A 17,576-nucleotide genomic window follows, 5' to 3' on the forward strand; every position below is an offset into this window, starting at 1 on the left:
TGAGCCCAAGCTAAGAAAAACACCTTTCTGTAAGACAAATACAGCCACATGGCTTCCTGTTGGCTGGAGCATAAAGCCAAACCCGTGCTCAGCACTTGACATGAGCAAGTTTGTTTCATCTGGAATATGTAGTAAAAATATTCCCTAGTAAGCTTCAGATCTGTGTGACTCACTTGTCTTCTGGTAAAGGAGCCTAAACAGATATTTTGAAGTTTTTTACCCTGCTATATGAATCTGAAAACAATTTTGAAAACTGAAAAACAGGAATCATAAGGAAATGTGAAATTTCCAATGATTATGTTGTGTTTTGGCAATATTTTCTTGCTCTTTGTGAGATTTTTCCCTAATACACAGTTGTTCTTATTTCTAGTAACTCAAAAAGATGCACCTGAAAGACATGAAAAAGCTGAAAAGAAAACTCCTCCCAAAGGTATCTATTTATCTATACTACAGCCTTTTAACCTAAATTGACATTGAAATGCATAAACTTTATTTTATTCAAGCAGAGACTGTAAATGTGTGTGAAAAATCAGCTGCATGAAACTAAAATGAAATTAATATATAATCAGAATTAAAATATTTGTAGAACATCCAGGGGTTAATTCTATGTTTGATCCTTTTCAAAATCTGTTGAAATTTCAAATTGAAAATAAAAGTATGAAACACCATTTCACTGAAAAACAATGAAGCCTACCTGTAAAGTGATCTGACATATGTTTTCATAACTAGTTAAGGAAATTAATTCTCCATTAGCCAGCAATACCTGGTTTTGTCTGGGAGTAGTAATGCTCTTATATAAATATCTGAATTCTGGTTTGCAATAGTTAGATATTCCAGTTTACATATTGATAAAATCAGTTTAATCATCTCAGTGATTTAACAGAAATAGAAGTCTTGAACCTTACAGAAAACATAAATTTGGTAGCAGACAAGTTTTGCCTCAAGGATGGAGACATTTAGATCTATGAAGAAAATGGGAGTATGAACTTTGCACTAAACAGGTAAAACATATCCAGTGGTAGTTTATACTACTATTGGATTTTCCACTGGGGTGAACTAGAAACACACATACTGGAAGCATGCATGTCTCAGGTGAGAAAAAGTTGCTGACACATAAAAGCAGAAAGAATGCTTTGGGTCTCATCAAACTCTTGTGTAGCTTCAGTTACTGATATTTACAGTATCAATAATAATTCTCCTTGGAAGCCTCCTCACTCTGCTGAAGGGCATCTCATGAATTGGTCTCAGACACTTTCAGCCCCAAGAACTGGTATAGATTCAGACTCAAAAACTCAAAACTTCTTGGACTGAGACTGAGAATCAATTCATGAAAGCAACCCTTAAAAATAACCACACATTATTTTTCCAGCTTACAACAGAGTTTAACTCTGAAGTCTAAACTTGTACATATAGTACCTCCCATATTTGTTTGCTTAATAACCAACATTTTATCCCTAGTTTATACCAGAAAAACTATCATATTAGAAACACTTAATATTATTTGCCATATTCTATTATATTTAGCATCAGCCAAGTTCGTGGTATAGCACTGAAGATAAAACCTCTTTGGATCTCATATTTCTGTTTAATTCTGCCTGGTTTGAGGGGATTATAGTTTTCATCAGATCTTACCAAGCTGTTATTAATGAAATGCTCATTATTAATAGCATAGTATAAAGTAAATGGCACTAAATGTTATGTTGGGGGCAGAGAATGACACTGAAAGCTTTTTCTTTATTACCTGCAGAGGAGAAGAAAGTAAAGAGCACTAAAGTGGAAGCAAAAGTTAAAAAGGAAGTGAAGGATGGAAAAGGAGAAGCAAAGACGGCAGAGAAGGTCAAGCAGGCAGAGACAAAAACAACAGAAACTGGGTTAATAAAAGCCAAAACGAAAGTTAAGGAGGAGAAAGCTCTTCAGACTGTAACTAAATCGGACAAGAAAGGTAAACAAAACGAGGAGGAAGCAGACGAAGATCCTAAAAAGGTAGTAGGGAAGAAGGAGAGAGAATGGAGTTAAATCTGTCAAGGACCAAAGTGCACCCATGAAAAGCAAAAGTGCAGTACAAATAAATTCCACATGAACCTCACACTGCTAGGACGTGATTACAGAAAATGAAATAAGTTTAATGTATATATTCAGAAGGATCTAGAAGTTTGTCATGGCTAAAGTTTCATTTTAATTTAAATTCTTCTTTACCAAGGACCAATTTCTCTTCAGATAGATCTGAGACTTCATGGATTTGCTCAGTAGCATCTAATGTAGTAGATTGCAAGCAGAGTTATTTTTGAAAATTCAGACTGTCCAATGACTTATTGTGAATTTAGGTTTATTTCTACATCTGCATATGTCCTCTGTAACCATAATGATAGTAGCAACAGTGTAAAAGGAATGTAGTAGTTTATCTAACATCATATTGTATGAGGCACTGTCAGGTTGTCAAGTATTGTACAACATAGCGACATACCTGCCTGTTATAATTTAATGTGAACAACTTCCAGATTTCTTCCAAAAAGGAAAGAAATGCTATTACTCTAGTGTAAGGAAGAAATTAAGTGATAAAACAAAGAATCAACATGCATCAACACCATATAGTTAATAAGGTGTTAACTACATGTTCCACTTTGTCAGAGTAATCCTGGGTTCTTCTACTCCCAGGCTGCACAGACTGGTTCCCTGATTTCCCTGTGGCATTTCCATGGCACTAAGTACAATTTTGTATGAATGAAGGCAGCAGGACCTGGCTCTCTGTAGGAACTGCCACACTGCAGCCACGGGATTATTCTGACATTGAAAGAGGCGGCTCAGCGTTGCATAGTGAGCCTATCTGATCCTTTCAGCTGTTAACCACAGATAAATTGCTGTGCCTAAACATCAAAGAAGCCATCCCTGCCTGGATATCTGAGTCTGCCTGATCAGATTCTCTCAGACTTTCATAACCATTGCTCTGGACCCCTTAGGAGTTGCCTAAATTATACTTTTCTAGAAAACTGAGAGTTTGAGACATAGCCCACTTTCTGACATACACAGTATGCTGAACTAGTATTTTTTAACATTTATTTGTATTCCAGTTAATTTTGTCTTTCACTTGATATATTGGGACCTTGAGGCATGGAATCAAAGCAGCATCTATCACACTGATTGCTGTGATCAAGGACAAAGTTCAGCAAATTGTTCAGTTTGCTTGGGAGGTGAAAATATCTTTCAATTTTTTGTTTGCTCTGGCAGAGTTTCAGTGCACAGTGGGATCTGCTCCATACTGTTCAGGATAAAGCTCTCAAAAAGAAATGCTGTGCAGATAACAACAAAATATTTTAAGTAGGGATCAAAGATTACAGAGACCAATAGAATAGTAGTGGGTTTTTGTTTGTTGGGATTTTTGTGGGTTTCCCAGCAACTTAAGCTGATAAATATTAGCAAAATGATCCACTTTGACATCAAACATTAACAGATCACTTTACAAGGCTGCTTTAGAGTGTGACCCAGTGACTGTGCATGGAATCACAGCAGGTGAAAATGAGAATAAGCAGATGGAGTGGAGGAAGGAAGGAGCCTCTTGCCTTTATCACTGGAGACAGGGCTACGCACATCTAGTGAAAGCTGCATTTCCTACTGTCATGCTTCCTTTTCCCACCATAAACCACTGCTGCCCAGCTGGATACTCTAAAAAAATTCATTTTTATATTTCAGTCCCACTGTGACCCAAGGTGAACATAATTTTAAAATCAATGCAGTTTTGCAGAGATTTCCTGATCCTGCAATTTTTACTTGCTCAAGGGAGTAGTTCTGCCAGCTTATCTGAAACCATAAAAAATACAGCAGTGATCACACAAGAGTTTTTGCATCATTTCATACTGAAATTAAAATTAAAAAGGATAGGTCATCTTCCTGGGTACATCACATTAAGTCCAATGACAAAAACATCTATGAGTATTTTTATCAGTAAGAATTTAGTCCTAAATTTTGATGTGATCTTTTAGTACTTATATGGATATTTGTGCTATCATTATAGAGTTATAGGTGATAACTAAAGTGTGAAATTCTCCTTTTAATAAGGGACTTTAGATCAAAATGGATTTTTAGCCATGAAGAGGCAATTGAAAAATCATGGTCGTTTAAAATTCCTTAGATTTCAATCTTTATTGATTGGTAGCATTCCTATGAACTTAAATAGGATGTTACAGTGCACCTTGCTATGCCATATGGAAGTTATATTTTTATTATTTAGAGTTTTACATTCTGCCTTCAATTTCTTTTATAAATCCCATATTTAAGTAGAGTTGCTAAAGACATAATATGAGGAGAAATTAATACAAAATCTTATTTCTGAGGTACAATCAAGATTAAGGCTTTTTTAAAAAAGTTTATTCAAATTACATTTCCACAAAACAAAATAAACCCACAAAAAAGGCCCCCACAACAGCCACACAAAACAGATAAACAAAAATCAGCCACATAGTCTGGTTTATTTGTGGTGTATACTACTACAGCCCACAAATAAACCAGAAGAATAGTTTAAAGAATGGATTCTTTTAATATCAATGAAATGGTGTGATTCTAGGGCCTCAGGCTATGTCTATATCACAACTCAGATAGAACCAGCACAGGCTTGTGCTCTGCCCTGGGACTGTCCACATAGTGTGTTGTCCCCTGCCATAGTTTTGTTCTGTATCCTCTAGCAGTCTTTTGTACAGTGTCCCAGATGGTCCAGGAAATCTTCTCAACAGGCAGCAAGGATAGGGGCAGCTTTTTTTGGCAAAAGAGAACTAAGAAAAGCAGCTTTTTGAGCAAGAACTGTGCCCTGCCATTTGTTTTCTGGGCTAAAGTCTTGGCATTGCTTCATTTTATTTATCAATACTCACTGAGGCACTATTGCAACAGTGTCAAAGTCAGTGCAAACACTTTGCTTGTTTCAGTAGCTTTAGGTGGGCTTAAGAAAACAGATCTGTATGTGTTTTCTCACACACACACTGTTTTTTGGTTTGTTTTTTTTTTTTTTTAAAATTATCATATAGACTTAGGGCAGATACCATAGCCTTAAGGAAGGAATAAAAAGTTGGAGTCAGCCAGAATGATAAAATTGAATTCCCAAATATGAAAGTAAAAATTATTATTAATATTCATTCAGGGTTTTAATGGAAATATTTACAGCCACAGCCCTGAGTACATGCTGAAAGTTATGCCCCAGACTCTACAATCCTGACTAGTATTGCCCTTGCTATCTCACTAACACAAAACAGCTGCCTAGGCTTCTATCAACTAGAAAAAATGTTTGGATATTTGTTGAGTTGGTAAACCTTTTTCTAATTTCTACATCTGCATAGGAAATAATGACTTGAAAGGTGTAGCTCTTCATTCAAGGACTGCTGTATCAGACAACATAAATGCCTCAGCATCAAGTGATACTGATGTAGCAGTGACCTATGTATGAAAGTCAATAATATAACAAGTGTCAAATACTTGGGAATTACAGTTTTCACTTAAATGTAACAGTAATGCCATTTTTAAAACTTTACTTATTCCAAAGCCAGCATAATTTTATTGTAGAGTTGGCAATGGGCCAACAAGCAGCTTTGTGAGTAGGACAGGGATGCCAAAGGAGGTGGAGAGAGGAAGAGATGTAACTTCTGCAGTGTAGGAACTGTGCTAGAAGAGACTTGGACAGATGGATGAATATGCTTCAGTCAAGGACAACTGAGAATTAACTTAGCTAACCAGAACTGGCATTTAGACATCAACATTAGCTTTCAAATGCCCCTTAAAGTCCACTGGGGCAACAAGATGTTTTTTCTGGCCTGATGAAGAATACAGTAATATTGAAATTCTTCTGTGCCCAGTTAAAGCTGATAACTTTTCCTCACCATTCTTAATGTTAGAAATTTTTATTAAGCTCTCCAGCTCTGTTTATGTATAGGAGAAATCAATAGACAATCAACACTTCTGGAATCAGCATTTTATTTAGATTCAGAAGGCTTAATTTCTGAGTAGTGTAGCTTAAAAAAATGTGTGTATATATATATATATATGTATGTATGTATGTATATACACAAAATTAATATATACATATGTATTTGTAAAGATTAGTGTTTGGAAAATGATTCTATTGTGAAACAGTAGAATTCTGTGGAAAATCTTGTTGCTATGTGAGTGTAAGTACACAAAGTTCTCTTTATATGACCATTCACTAAATATACATATTTATTATACAGGTAAAAACATATTAAAAAACACAGCGATATAAAACCCTTTTTTAAAATTTTCTATCAGCTGTCTGTGAAATTGATCTTCATGGATGATGAAAAGTCTATGAGACCTGTAGCCAGGCAGCAGTTTGCACTGTACTTGTGCATGGGGTTAGGATATATGCCAAGAAAAGCTGGCCCAGCAAATGAGGTGGTAGCTCTGGGACACTGGAAGCTCTACAGTTCTTGGCTAGAGGTTTTGAATTAGATCTGGGCAACAAATTGTCGCTTTCTAAATGTGAACCACTTGAAGGTCAGGAAAAAAACACAAATATATAATAAGACTACATATGAAAAGGCTACTGAGACGTCTTTGCACTGCCACACTTTATCTTCACTGTTAAATACAAATGACATTCTAAATTTACTTTCTTCATTACTCTTCTTTTCCTTTTTGCTCTGGTAGATCAATATGCATTCTGTCGCTATGTGATTGACATGTTTGCGCAAGGGGATTTTTATCCAGGTACTTTCCTATATCGTTGAACTCTGTTCTAATATTCTGTTTCCCTGCAAGTTTTTGCTCCTTTATGTATTAAAAGTGTGGATTTTTATTATTGAAAGGTCTCACAAGAGCAACAGAGTGTGCAAATAGTTTTAATAAAGCATAAGAGCTAATGGCTGTTTTCTTAAAGCTTCTAATTTTCTGTCTACAATGCATGAATTAAAATCAAGGTTATGTTAAAAGTAGAGTCAATGGAAGGCTGTAGAAGTTGCTGAAATTTTCCATGCTTCTTTTGGCTGAGATGCAAGAGGAAGGAGCTTATTGTTAATAGCTTATTATTTGGTTTGTTGTTTTTTTTTTTCTCCACAAATAGCAGGGCTTAACTCCAAAATGCTTCAAAAATAGAACTTCCATTGTTGTTAGTATATAAAATACCTTAGCTGATCCACCATTTCTGTGCTTTATCTTCTCTCTTCCCACATCTCCATGCTAATCTGTTCTAACACAGACACTTAATTCCTCACTGAAAAAAGCAGATAGAGCTACTGATGATGACTGAGCATCATCTCATAATATTAAGTCAGTAGACACTGACCTTATTTAATAAATACTCTTCCTGCTGAAGTCTAGACATACTGTAAAGAGACATAACCCTAGGAATGAAAATCAATAATATTCATGAGAAGAGTTAAGGAGAGAATATTTAAGGACACTCTAAACCTTACCAGCTTTGTTTGTTCAGTTATTTGCTCAACAAGTTCTCCACTGGTACACCTCTGAATTGGTTGGTTTTTTCTTATCTCTGCCTTGTGGCTTACATCCTCTCTTGACATGCCCAGGCTCAGACAGAACTGGGAAGTCCTAAGGATGTAGCTGAGAAAGAAAGAATCTCACAAAGGAGAGAGGGAGGACACAGATTTTTGTAGAGAGAAAATGAACAAGCTTGGGATTCAGCAGGGAGAGGGTTCCATTAAAAGAGAACAAAATACTGCATCTCCTCTAGGACTTCTAAAGACAACCAGTTATAAACAGAGGGACTGCTTTGGACTCAGAGGAGGAGAATGATTAGCCAAAACTTCCAGAGACTCAGTCATGCTTTGATATAAAAAATAACACCCTGTACCAATGTGAATGACTTAGTTTCTGGATTTACACAGCTGTACCATCAACAATTCACATAAGAAATACTTTCATGGAGATCTTCAAGATCTTTTTTACAGTTCTCCTGACATTTACAAGCAGCAGCAAAAAAGGCCTTTTTTCGCGGGAGGCTCCCTGGCCTGTGTGACCCTCTCCTGAGGCAGAGCAGACATGCTGTATGAAGGGACAGTTTGGTTTTTTTCAGTTTTGACTTTTCCAGCTACAAGGAAACTGGGAAAACCATGAAGGGGAGCAGTGAAATAGAGAACGAAGTCTGTAGTGACTTGAATTTCAGGAGATAAAGGACATGACTCTTCCCTTCCAGTGTTTGTCTTGTGTCATACCAGTGTGCTATGACAGACTTGTGGTAAGAAACCACAAATTAAAGATCAGATGGCCTTACAAGTGAATGAAGCTCTAGGGTGTCAGGTTTAGGCTCCAAAAAGAGGAAATACGTCTTAAAGTAACTTAAATAATCTAATTTTTAGGTGAAGTGGAAAAGTACTACCCCTTAGAACTCTCTCAAAGCCCACCTGGGGCTGCACCTGTAAAGTGACTGCTTTTTAACCTCTCAAGTCACTTGTTGAGCCCTGAAGTTAAATGCTGCAGATGGTTGTTGTGCTGAAGCCAAATGCATTTTTGTGGAGGGAAAAAAAAAAAAGCATTGCCTTCAAAACAAGCTTTAGTCAACCCACCAGCTGTGAAAGGCAATGCTGGAACATCCAGACTCCAGAAACACTACTCAGTGTTTCTGAGAAGCAAAGTAGAGGTCAGGTATGATCAGCCTTGATTTATGGAAATCATTGAGAAGAGTGCCACCAAACAGTACTCGATTAGTTTGTTACTGTTATTCTCAGGCAAAGTGCTCATTTTACACTGTCCTTTTGTGAACAGAAGCAATACTGTAATTCATTTTACTGAATAGGTAAATGTGGGGAAAACACCCTTTAATAACCCTAATATCCAATTAGATTTACAATCTGGTATGTTTTATCTTTTTATCTATCTATATATTTTATAGTAAAGAACTTTGTCCCAAAAAGAGTTCTGAGTGCAAATCAGCTGAGGAATTAAATTACAGTCACCTTGACACTGCAATTCTTTCAAACAAGGAATGATTTCTATCAATCTCAACATTACCATTTGTGAAGGAGAAAAAAAAATTGTCATAGAAAATTCCTTTGCATAGACATATTGGGATTTTTTGTGATTTATTGCATCAAGCATCAATTTCAGATTCCTTAGGCAAAATTTACAATGTTGTTATTAGTAATATCATTCAGCATTTTTTCTTACAAAGTACTTTTGTATAAAAAGTATATACTTTATATATTTATATATTTATACTTTTGTATAAAAAATCATATATATTCTTCTAAGATTAGGGTTTTTCTTATTTTTCTATAAATTTTAAGAAAGATTTTATAAAAAAGTAATCCACTTAATATGGCATTTTATAGTGCTCAAACAATTAACATTAAAAGTAAAGCTCAGTTCCTTAAGTTTCATTAATAAATACACTTCTTAAAATATATCAAATAATACATTTTGTCAGTCACATCGAGCTGTTGGAGGTCAGTTAATGCTCTTATGTTGATTTCAACAATTGAAGCTGAAATATTTGTCACCTGCTCAAAGTTTCATCATGACACTGCAGTCTAGCTATAAAAAATGAATGAAATGTACACAGGGAATTCAAGGAAGCCATATAAAGAAGAATTTTTTGCTAAGATGCTTCATGCAGCATTAGCTGGTTTTCTTGTTCCACTGGTTAGTATTTGTCCTTAATACTTACAAATTTCATGGATGTCCTCCTTTAAAACACAATAATTGTATCAATATGAAATAACTTCTAAGACATATATTTTAATTTTTATGAAAGGGAAGTATTTGAGGCTCTCAGCTATTTACAATGATAACAGTGGAGTTTTAGCCATAAAATAATTTTTTCTAATCCAGAAGTCCTTCCCATGAATATCATGACTGCAACAGTGACCGGTTGGGTTCTACTGATATATTTATAGGTATGCCACTTAAGGCCTACTGCACACAGTATAAAAAACTGCTTTCTGATTTTATCTCTTGAGAAATGGGCCTTAAAAATATTTTTTTTTCCTTCTGTCTAACATGCTAATAAATGATAAATGGCAATTTCTCAGAGGAACTGCTGAACCACCTTTCATAGATTTTCTGGTCCTATTTGTCCCTGGACTACAGTTGCTCAGGAAAGGCAGTGCTGTCTCAACATTACCAAATCACTCTGCCCAAACTGCTTTGTACTCCTTTTGTCTGCCTGTGAAGGAAGAATTAATATGTATTTCTTTCAGGATTAGTTTTCCAAGTTTTCTTTATAAAGATTAAAACCTTAGGTGGAAAGCTTGATTATTTAAGAAGATTAGTTCTGATTGGTACCGTTATTTTACTAATGGTATTTCTTAAGTTCAAGACAACATTTTTGATGCAGGAGGTCACTGACATATAGTTTAATCAATATAGTCTATTCCATGTATTTGATAATTTATTTTTTTTTAATATTATTGTATTTTGTCCTCAGTAGTATTCCAAATGTTCTTATTCATAGTTTATTTCTTTATTGGTAGGAGAAAATTTATTATTATTCATTTTTAGTAGAAATTTTAAAACTTGTTTTCATAACTATTTTGTTGATGTTAGAGATTTTGAAACCCCCACCCATGTCGAGAGATTTCAGGGGCACTAATTGGTCAGTCTTTCAGCAGAGAGCACATGCTGCTGCTCTAAATTAACTGGATCTACTCTATTTTATTGCCCCTGTGCCATAAGCCTGTTTTCCTACTCTTCCCCTTCTTTCCTTGCAATGCTTGCCAGTCACTAGTCCAGCAGATCAAGGAGCTGTTCTGATGAAATGTCTTTTTTGTTTTGCAACTACTGAAACTGGATTCTTGCATGTCTGTCTTTCTGCATGGCACCTCAGCACGTTTTGCATGCTGAATTAAGAGTGATAAGCATGTCTTGGGTATTTAGTCATGAAATGCATTTTTTTTTCTCACAGGCATGTTGTCTACTTGTGATGTGATTTTGTTTTCGTTATTAAAAAGAAAACAAAATCACATCACAAGTAGACAACATTTATTGTCTTCTTAATCACTTAGAAGTTTATTTTGCATGCATAGTTTTACTCTGTTCTGGTTTTGGCTAAACCACTTGCATTTCACAGTAGACCCAACTCACTACTGGATGATTTTTACAGTTGCTTAATTCACAACAAATACAGTGGGAACACAGATGTGGTATTATTCACAATTTGGACTTTCTAAAACCTTAGCACTGAAGCACATGATTGCCCTATGGAGCTTGTACGACTACATAGCTGTTTCCAATAACAGCTAGACTGTAAAGGAATGTGGCCATAACAGTTCCTTTCATCAACGTACCCTCATGTTTATTGTGCATTTCCATGCCAGTGTCTCAAAGCCAATATGAAAACCAATGTGTTGTAGACAATTTTACTTATCTTATACGGTTGAAAAAAATATATGACTTGGAGAAATTCACCAGGATTTTTGGCATGTGTACATTGCAAAAGAGTATCCCATAGGGTCAAACAGTCATCCCACCTTCTCATTAAAATAATAATTGAAGCCTCACCTTTTGCACATATGCTCATAAACACCATATCCCCCACCCCCCCACCACCCACTCCCACCACCGACAAACATGAAGAGTCAAAAAATTAAGGCAAATTGTGATGAGTATCCATGGGGAATCTTACAGACTGCTTGGTCCTGGAAAGTGTAGACTGAAAATCCTTCATGTCTACAATTTTCTTCCAAGGTTTACCTCTTCCTCATTGTCAAGAAATATTCTGTCAAAGAGAAGGGACTACTGTATTACACAATATGGCAAGAGACTTTTCAAGACTATCAGTATGATACTTGCCATTTAATTTCAAAAAAATTTGGAGATACTGGTATAAAGGTACATCAGTATTGAAAGATCATGGACTATATTACTGTGAAAAAAAACCCAACCAGTCAAACAAGCAAACAAAAAAACCCCTAGAACAATAAAGACAAACTTTGAAAGTAAAAATGCCTGTATTTGCCATGGGTGGGCTGTATCACTGGAACTAAACACTTGCCCTCCGCTGTCCAGATAGCAAAACGCTTTAGGCTCTTGAACTATTTTTAAGTGTCACTCCTACTTGATTAGACGAGGATGTGTTGTGGATATCTCAATGACAGGAGTAACATTTCGACTTATTACATTACATTTACGTGGGGACAACTTTGATATAGTTTCCCTGGGGATATATTTAATGAAGCGCAATTAGAAAAATAAATAAAAATCAGTCATAATAAATAAGAAAGCATATTATTAGCTTGCTGTTTGGAAAAATTCAGCATGAAAAATTTTCAACCGAGTTATGGGCTTTCAAATTTGAGAATAAATGCTAAAGGTATATTATTTTTTTTCATATGGAGAGATGCTTTCTGGTGCGAGCTACTCAATAGCGCTGTCCCCAGTAGTAGAAAACAAGCAAGCCAGATATTTGTTTAAGAGAAACACTAGAGAAAAACATGGGAGGCAGTGAGATGTTTCCAGTTTTACTTTTTAAACTTTTTACTTTTTTACTGCCTACTGAGGGAAATATTGTACCCCAAAATTTGAAAAGACTCGTCTGGATTCTTCTTCAGAGATGACAGTAAATTGTCCATCAGTTTATCAAAACTCTGTTCACATGATGAAACCCTTGCCAACCCATTTGTTTTTGTGGATGGCAAAAATGGCGATGATTGAATGAAAGAACTATTTATTTCTCTAGTAATATCCTGGGAGAGTTTTCAATACTTTTCAAAGAGCTTGAAAGGAAAGAATTCATGAACAGTAATTTTAAATACACGTATGAGAAACTGAAAATTAAGCTTGAGTTATTAAAAAGTTTTCTAATTAATTTATTAATGTGCAATTATTACAATAAAAATTATCTGTCATTTAGAGTTAAATATTGCTTCTTTAAACTTCTATTCAGCTATAAGAAAATATGAGACGATATCCACTGATCCCATTTTAACAACACTCTTGCCTATGACTGCCTCCCCCACCCCAAAACCTGTCTATTTTGTCAAACTCTGAAATGACATTGATCTCTCAAAGGGAATGTTATCAGCATACAATCCTAACACCATCCCACAGAGGCAAAACAGCTACCCGTTATTCCCAGTTTATATCATCCTACTGTGAATCAGAGCCAGATGCTGGCACATGAAGCTGCATCTGTCAACACTCTTATGGCACTTCATTGTAACTTGGCCAAAAAATTTCAAACCACTCACTCTCTTGGAAACACCTACAAAGGGAATGTGTGGTATCCTGCTTCTGAAGAAAGGAATGGATGTCTTTCTTTGATAGTTCTTTTTCTGAGGGACAAAATTATGAGATACAACAGAAAGCCACAAACCTTTGCTGATGGAAATTAGTCTAAATCTTCGATTTTAATGGAAACAAACCAATTTAAGATGTGAAGGCAGAGAAATTAGAGTAACAAAATTATTCTCATAATTGCATTATGTTTATTGCTATTATTTAGTATTAAAAATATTTCACATAGTTCAGTAAACAAGTTTCAAATGAAGGGTGATTTCAATGGAGGATCATCAAAAGACTCAACTACTTTAGTTTTGAAAAGTAAGCTATTTAGAAAATAAATGCAAAAGTTAAATGCCAAAACAGACATCCTAAACAGCTAATAGTAAACAAGTAGTTTCCTATTTAAAAGGTAAAAATAAGTTTAGCAAGGGACTTTGTAAAATAGTAATTGTATTTAATGACTCATTGTCATAATTGATCAAAAAGTAAGTTAAAAATGTAAGCATTCTACAGGCAGCTTGAAGCAGCCTCAAAGTCACAGGCACAGATTCTTGGGAGGTAACTACCCTGATATCTATTGGAGAAGTAACACAGTGAGGCACAAACAGTCCAGGAAGCTCCTGTAAATTGATGACAGCTTCCTGACAGAGGTAGTGGAGGATCCCACAAGGAATGGTGTGGTGGTTGCCTCATAGTGACAAACAGGGAAGGCCTTGTCAGAGATGTGAAGGTTGGGGGGCTGCCTTGGCCACAGTGACCATGAGATTGTGGCGTTCTGCAATGGGCAGGGAAGAAGCAGGGCAGCAAGGAAGATTGCAACCATGGATTTCAGGACATATGACTAGCCTCTTTAGGGATCTTCTTGGAAGAATCCCACAACAACAGATCTGGTGGGAAGAGGGGTCCAAGAGACCTGGTTGAAATTTGAAGATCACTTCCTCCAGGCTCAAAAATAATGCAGCCCAATGAATAAGAAACCAAAGAGGGCAAGAGACTTTCATGGATGAACTCCTATCATTACTCAAGTGTATGCAGGAAATGCATAGCAGATGGAAGTAGGGTCATGCCACTTGGAATGAATACAGGGAAGTTGTCAGAGTAAGTTGGAGGCAAGGCTCCATTGTAGAGTTGCTTAAACTAAACAAGATGGCCAACGGCATCTTAAATGCCAACCATTTCAATAAAGCAGTAATCCTACATGGGTTGCAAGTGAGCATTTGCCTTTGATGAAACACGATAACCCACAATCTCCTCCTTCAGTCAGTTTTATAAGCCCAGGTTATATAACTCTAAAATTATAAGTGAGCTAATGAATCTGTTATCTTTAGAATATAATTCTGAAAATTCTTAGGGAAGTTAGCCACCATACACTGAATGTCTCTCAACTTTAACGACAAGGAAAATAGCTGACATCTATGCAATATGCCTTTAAACACCTCCTGATGCTGAATACACTGAAGCATCATGAAGAAGGAAAAGATGTGCTCTGAAGGGCTTCCAGTTTTCTCCTGCATTTTTTGTTAAAAAATAATACCCTATATCTCTATTATGAAACTAGAAATTACTCTTCTCATCCCAGAATAGAATTCTATGCTGTCTCTGCTGTAAAATGAGAAGACTCACTTGCAATAACAGTAATGGTACCAGTTTACCATATCACATAGATAAAAAGAGCATAGAAATGATCTACAAATACTTTTACAAGATACATTCCATCATTAAGTGTTTCAGCTTAGCAGTCTCAGACCTCTTCTGGTCTGAGAACATGAAATGCAGCAGAAAGAAGATTGTTCAGCTTTGGCCTCAGCAACACATGGTCTCCCTGCCTTTTTTTATGCCCACCTACATATGCATCTCATCTGCAGCCATTGGGACTGTAAGCTGTGGCAGATCCATTCCTTTCATCGTTCTTTCTTCAGGTGCATCTTTCTTTTGATGTCAGCTTTCTTCCTGCATGTATCTGCCCTGTCAAAAAGACATGTAACTTATTACATATATCTATAATGAGTCAAAACTTCTTTATTTTTATTTCATCAGGAACCTCTTTTCCTCCCTCTGACAATTCACCTTCCTTCCTATTGTTTCACTTTGTCCTTCAATACACCCAGTATTATCTGACAAAGTAAATTACAGAGATTTCAAAAGATATTCAGTGCCCACACACATTATACCTAAACAATTTTTTAGGATTTTTTTGTTTGTTTTTTTTTTTTTTTTTTTTTTTGGGGGGTTGGGGGTTTTTTTTGGTGGTTTTTTTTTGTTTTTTATTTAGTTAGGCTTAAAAACAAAATTCTTCCTGTATGTGAGATTCATTCATATAATTTTTGGTGAGCATATAAGTTTTGCGGAGCAATGTGTTACCAACAGTATTTACAGTGTGAAAAACCATGCATGGCTCTTTTTGTCCTGGAATATTTTGGTGGCATGAAGCATCATCTTTATGGACAACTGCAAAATAAAATGTTTGCAATTCATTGCACCTCACTTGGATACCCAAAAGTTAATTGCCCAGCTTTAACCTTTAGCTGTCTTTATAGCTAGTGGTATGAAATGGAGGCCTCCAGAGGACAATTTCATCCTAAGAAAGATGCCTAAGATAGAAAAGATGAATCACCCTTTGAAGGTACCAATTTCTCTCCATTGACTATAAATGGATCCCTTGGGTGACTTATCTAGATATAACTGTCTGAAAGTTAACTTTTTAATGTCTGGTAGTGAGTCAGCCTACATTCAAGAAATATGCTGCAAATGTGCAAGCAAGAATTTTGTTCAAATGAAGACTTGAAATGACAAGTTTTCGATAAAATTCTAAATTGTATTATCAGGAGCAGCTGTTGATGCAATCAAGAAAACAGTGGTGCCACTTGGAAAAAAAATGCATTCCAGGTGCTATAGTATTTTGGGAGTGAATGAAAGGGGAGAAGAAGAAACGGAGAGCGAAATATTTTCTTGAATAAATGTTGAAGATATTCCATATCCAAATGAGTCAAAGAAAAGAGACCTAAAAAATTTTTCCATAAGAACAAAAGCTCAGCCTTAGAGCTTCCACTTTGACGGAATTTAAGATTTGGAATTTTTAGTTGCCGTATACTTACAATGTTCAATTTTTTTTTTTTTTTTAATTTCTGTTAGATCCATTTATATGTTCAATGGAAAGACATGGTAAATTAAGTCATTTACTCAAAAATCATGGAGGATGCCTTGAGCACAAAGGTTAAAACTCATAACAGTGAATCCCAGGACCCTTTATTCTAAAAATAACTTCTTTAAAGGATAGAGCATCTTCCCTGGCAAAACTAAAGGGAAAGAAGAATCAGTAGCTACCAAAGCTTTATTGGTTTAAAATAATGAGTATCTCCAGTTTTGCAGGTTTTTTTCCAGTATTTTTTATAACTATAGCTATGGAACTTAGCTCCCAGTGATTTCAATGGAAGTGAATAAACAGGAGTTAGGAGCCCATACCTCTGCACCTTTGGGTCCTCTTCTGATATTTGATCTAGTAAAACCTCTCAGTTCTTTTTCCTCTAACTTCCAACTGCATTACTGAAATTCTAACTTCTGAAAAATGGCTATGGATTCACTGTCTTAAGTGATTGTCAAGTATACACAAGACAGGTAACATAATCCTTGTTTGTCTCATTCTAGCAAAAATACTCAGAGATATGAAAAACTTTGTGGCTTGGGGACAGAGATACTTGGATTTAGTTTGACTTCCAGTGATTTCTATATTAAATATATTTATTATATACAAATACCTGTAATTGTGAGAGATTATCACAATTTGTAATTTTATCTGTAATTTGATTTGATCCATGTTAGGCTGTTTTTGTTTTGTAAAAACTGGCATATGCACTCTTTCTTGAAGACAACATAAAGTATTCTTATTCTTGCAGCAATCACTTAAGCTTTTCTGACATGAACTCTGAATGTTTCCTAGATGTAGTTGGACTAAGGATTGAAACAATGATATGTACAGATAAACCAAATGCAAAGAACATACATTACTAAGCAGTGCTCACATGGCATATAGTCAGTGTCTATTACTTTTCGTCATAACAGCTTATAAGGTCCCTCTGTTCTGTTTAATTGTTAGCTGCAAGTATATAGTTACAGTGTTTTCTTTTCTGTTTTAATTGGATATTTCATATTGTGAAAAAAAACCATCTATGCCAACTTCTGATATTCATGTTAATTGCGCTAAGGGTCACTGTATATGATACCAATTTATTAAAGGTTATTTGGGGAGAGAGAGAGAAAGACTGAATATGTCTTTTCATTTTAAAATCTGCTTTTACAGTCCTTTTGTACTGCACTATGCATATAATAACCCATCATTACCACACAATAATCTATAATTTCCACTGTCCTGGTACTTAGTTTTTTGAAGAAGGATCTCTTTGAGA

At 35.5% G+C, this 17,576-nt stretch overlaps 1 protein-coding gene across 1 annotated transcript in view; it reads left to right on the forward strand.

Moving 5' to 3' along the window:
* Nucleotides 1-17,576, forward strand: part of TRDN (triadin) — a 274,790-nt gene that overhangs the window by 123,643 nt on the left and 133,571 nt on the right. The window contains 3 exon segments of the mRNA XM_053973292.1: nt 371-430; nt 1,748-1,942; nt 6,646-6,705. Coding sequence (XP_053829267.1) covers nt 371-430; nt 1,748-1,942; nt 6,646-6,705 — 315 coding nt within the window.

The sequence above is a fragment of the Vidua macroura genome, chromosome 3 (assembly GCF_024509145.1).
Source record: "Vidua macroura isolate BioBank_ID:100142 chromosome 3, ASM2450914v1, whole genome shotgun sequence".
Lineage (NCBI taxonomy): Eukaryota > Metazoa > Chordata > Aves > Passeriformes > Viduidae > Vidua > Vidua macroura.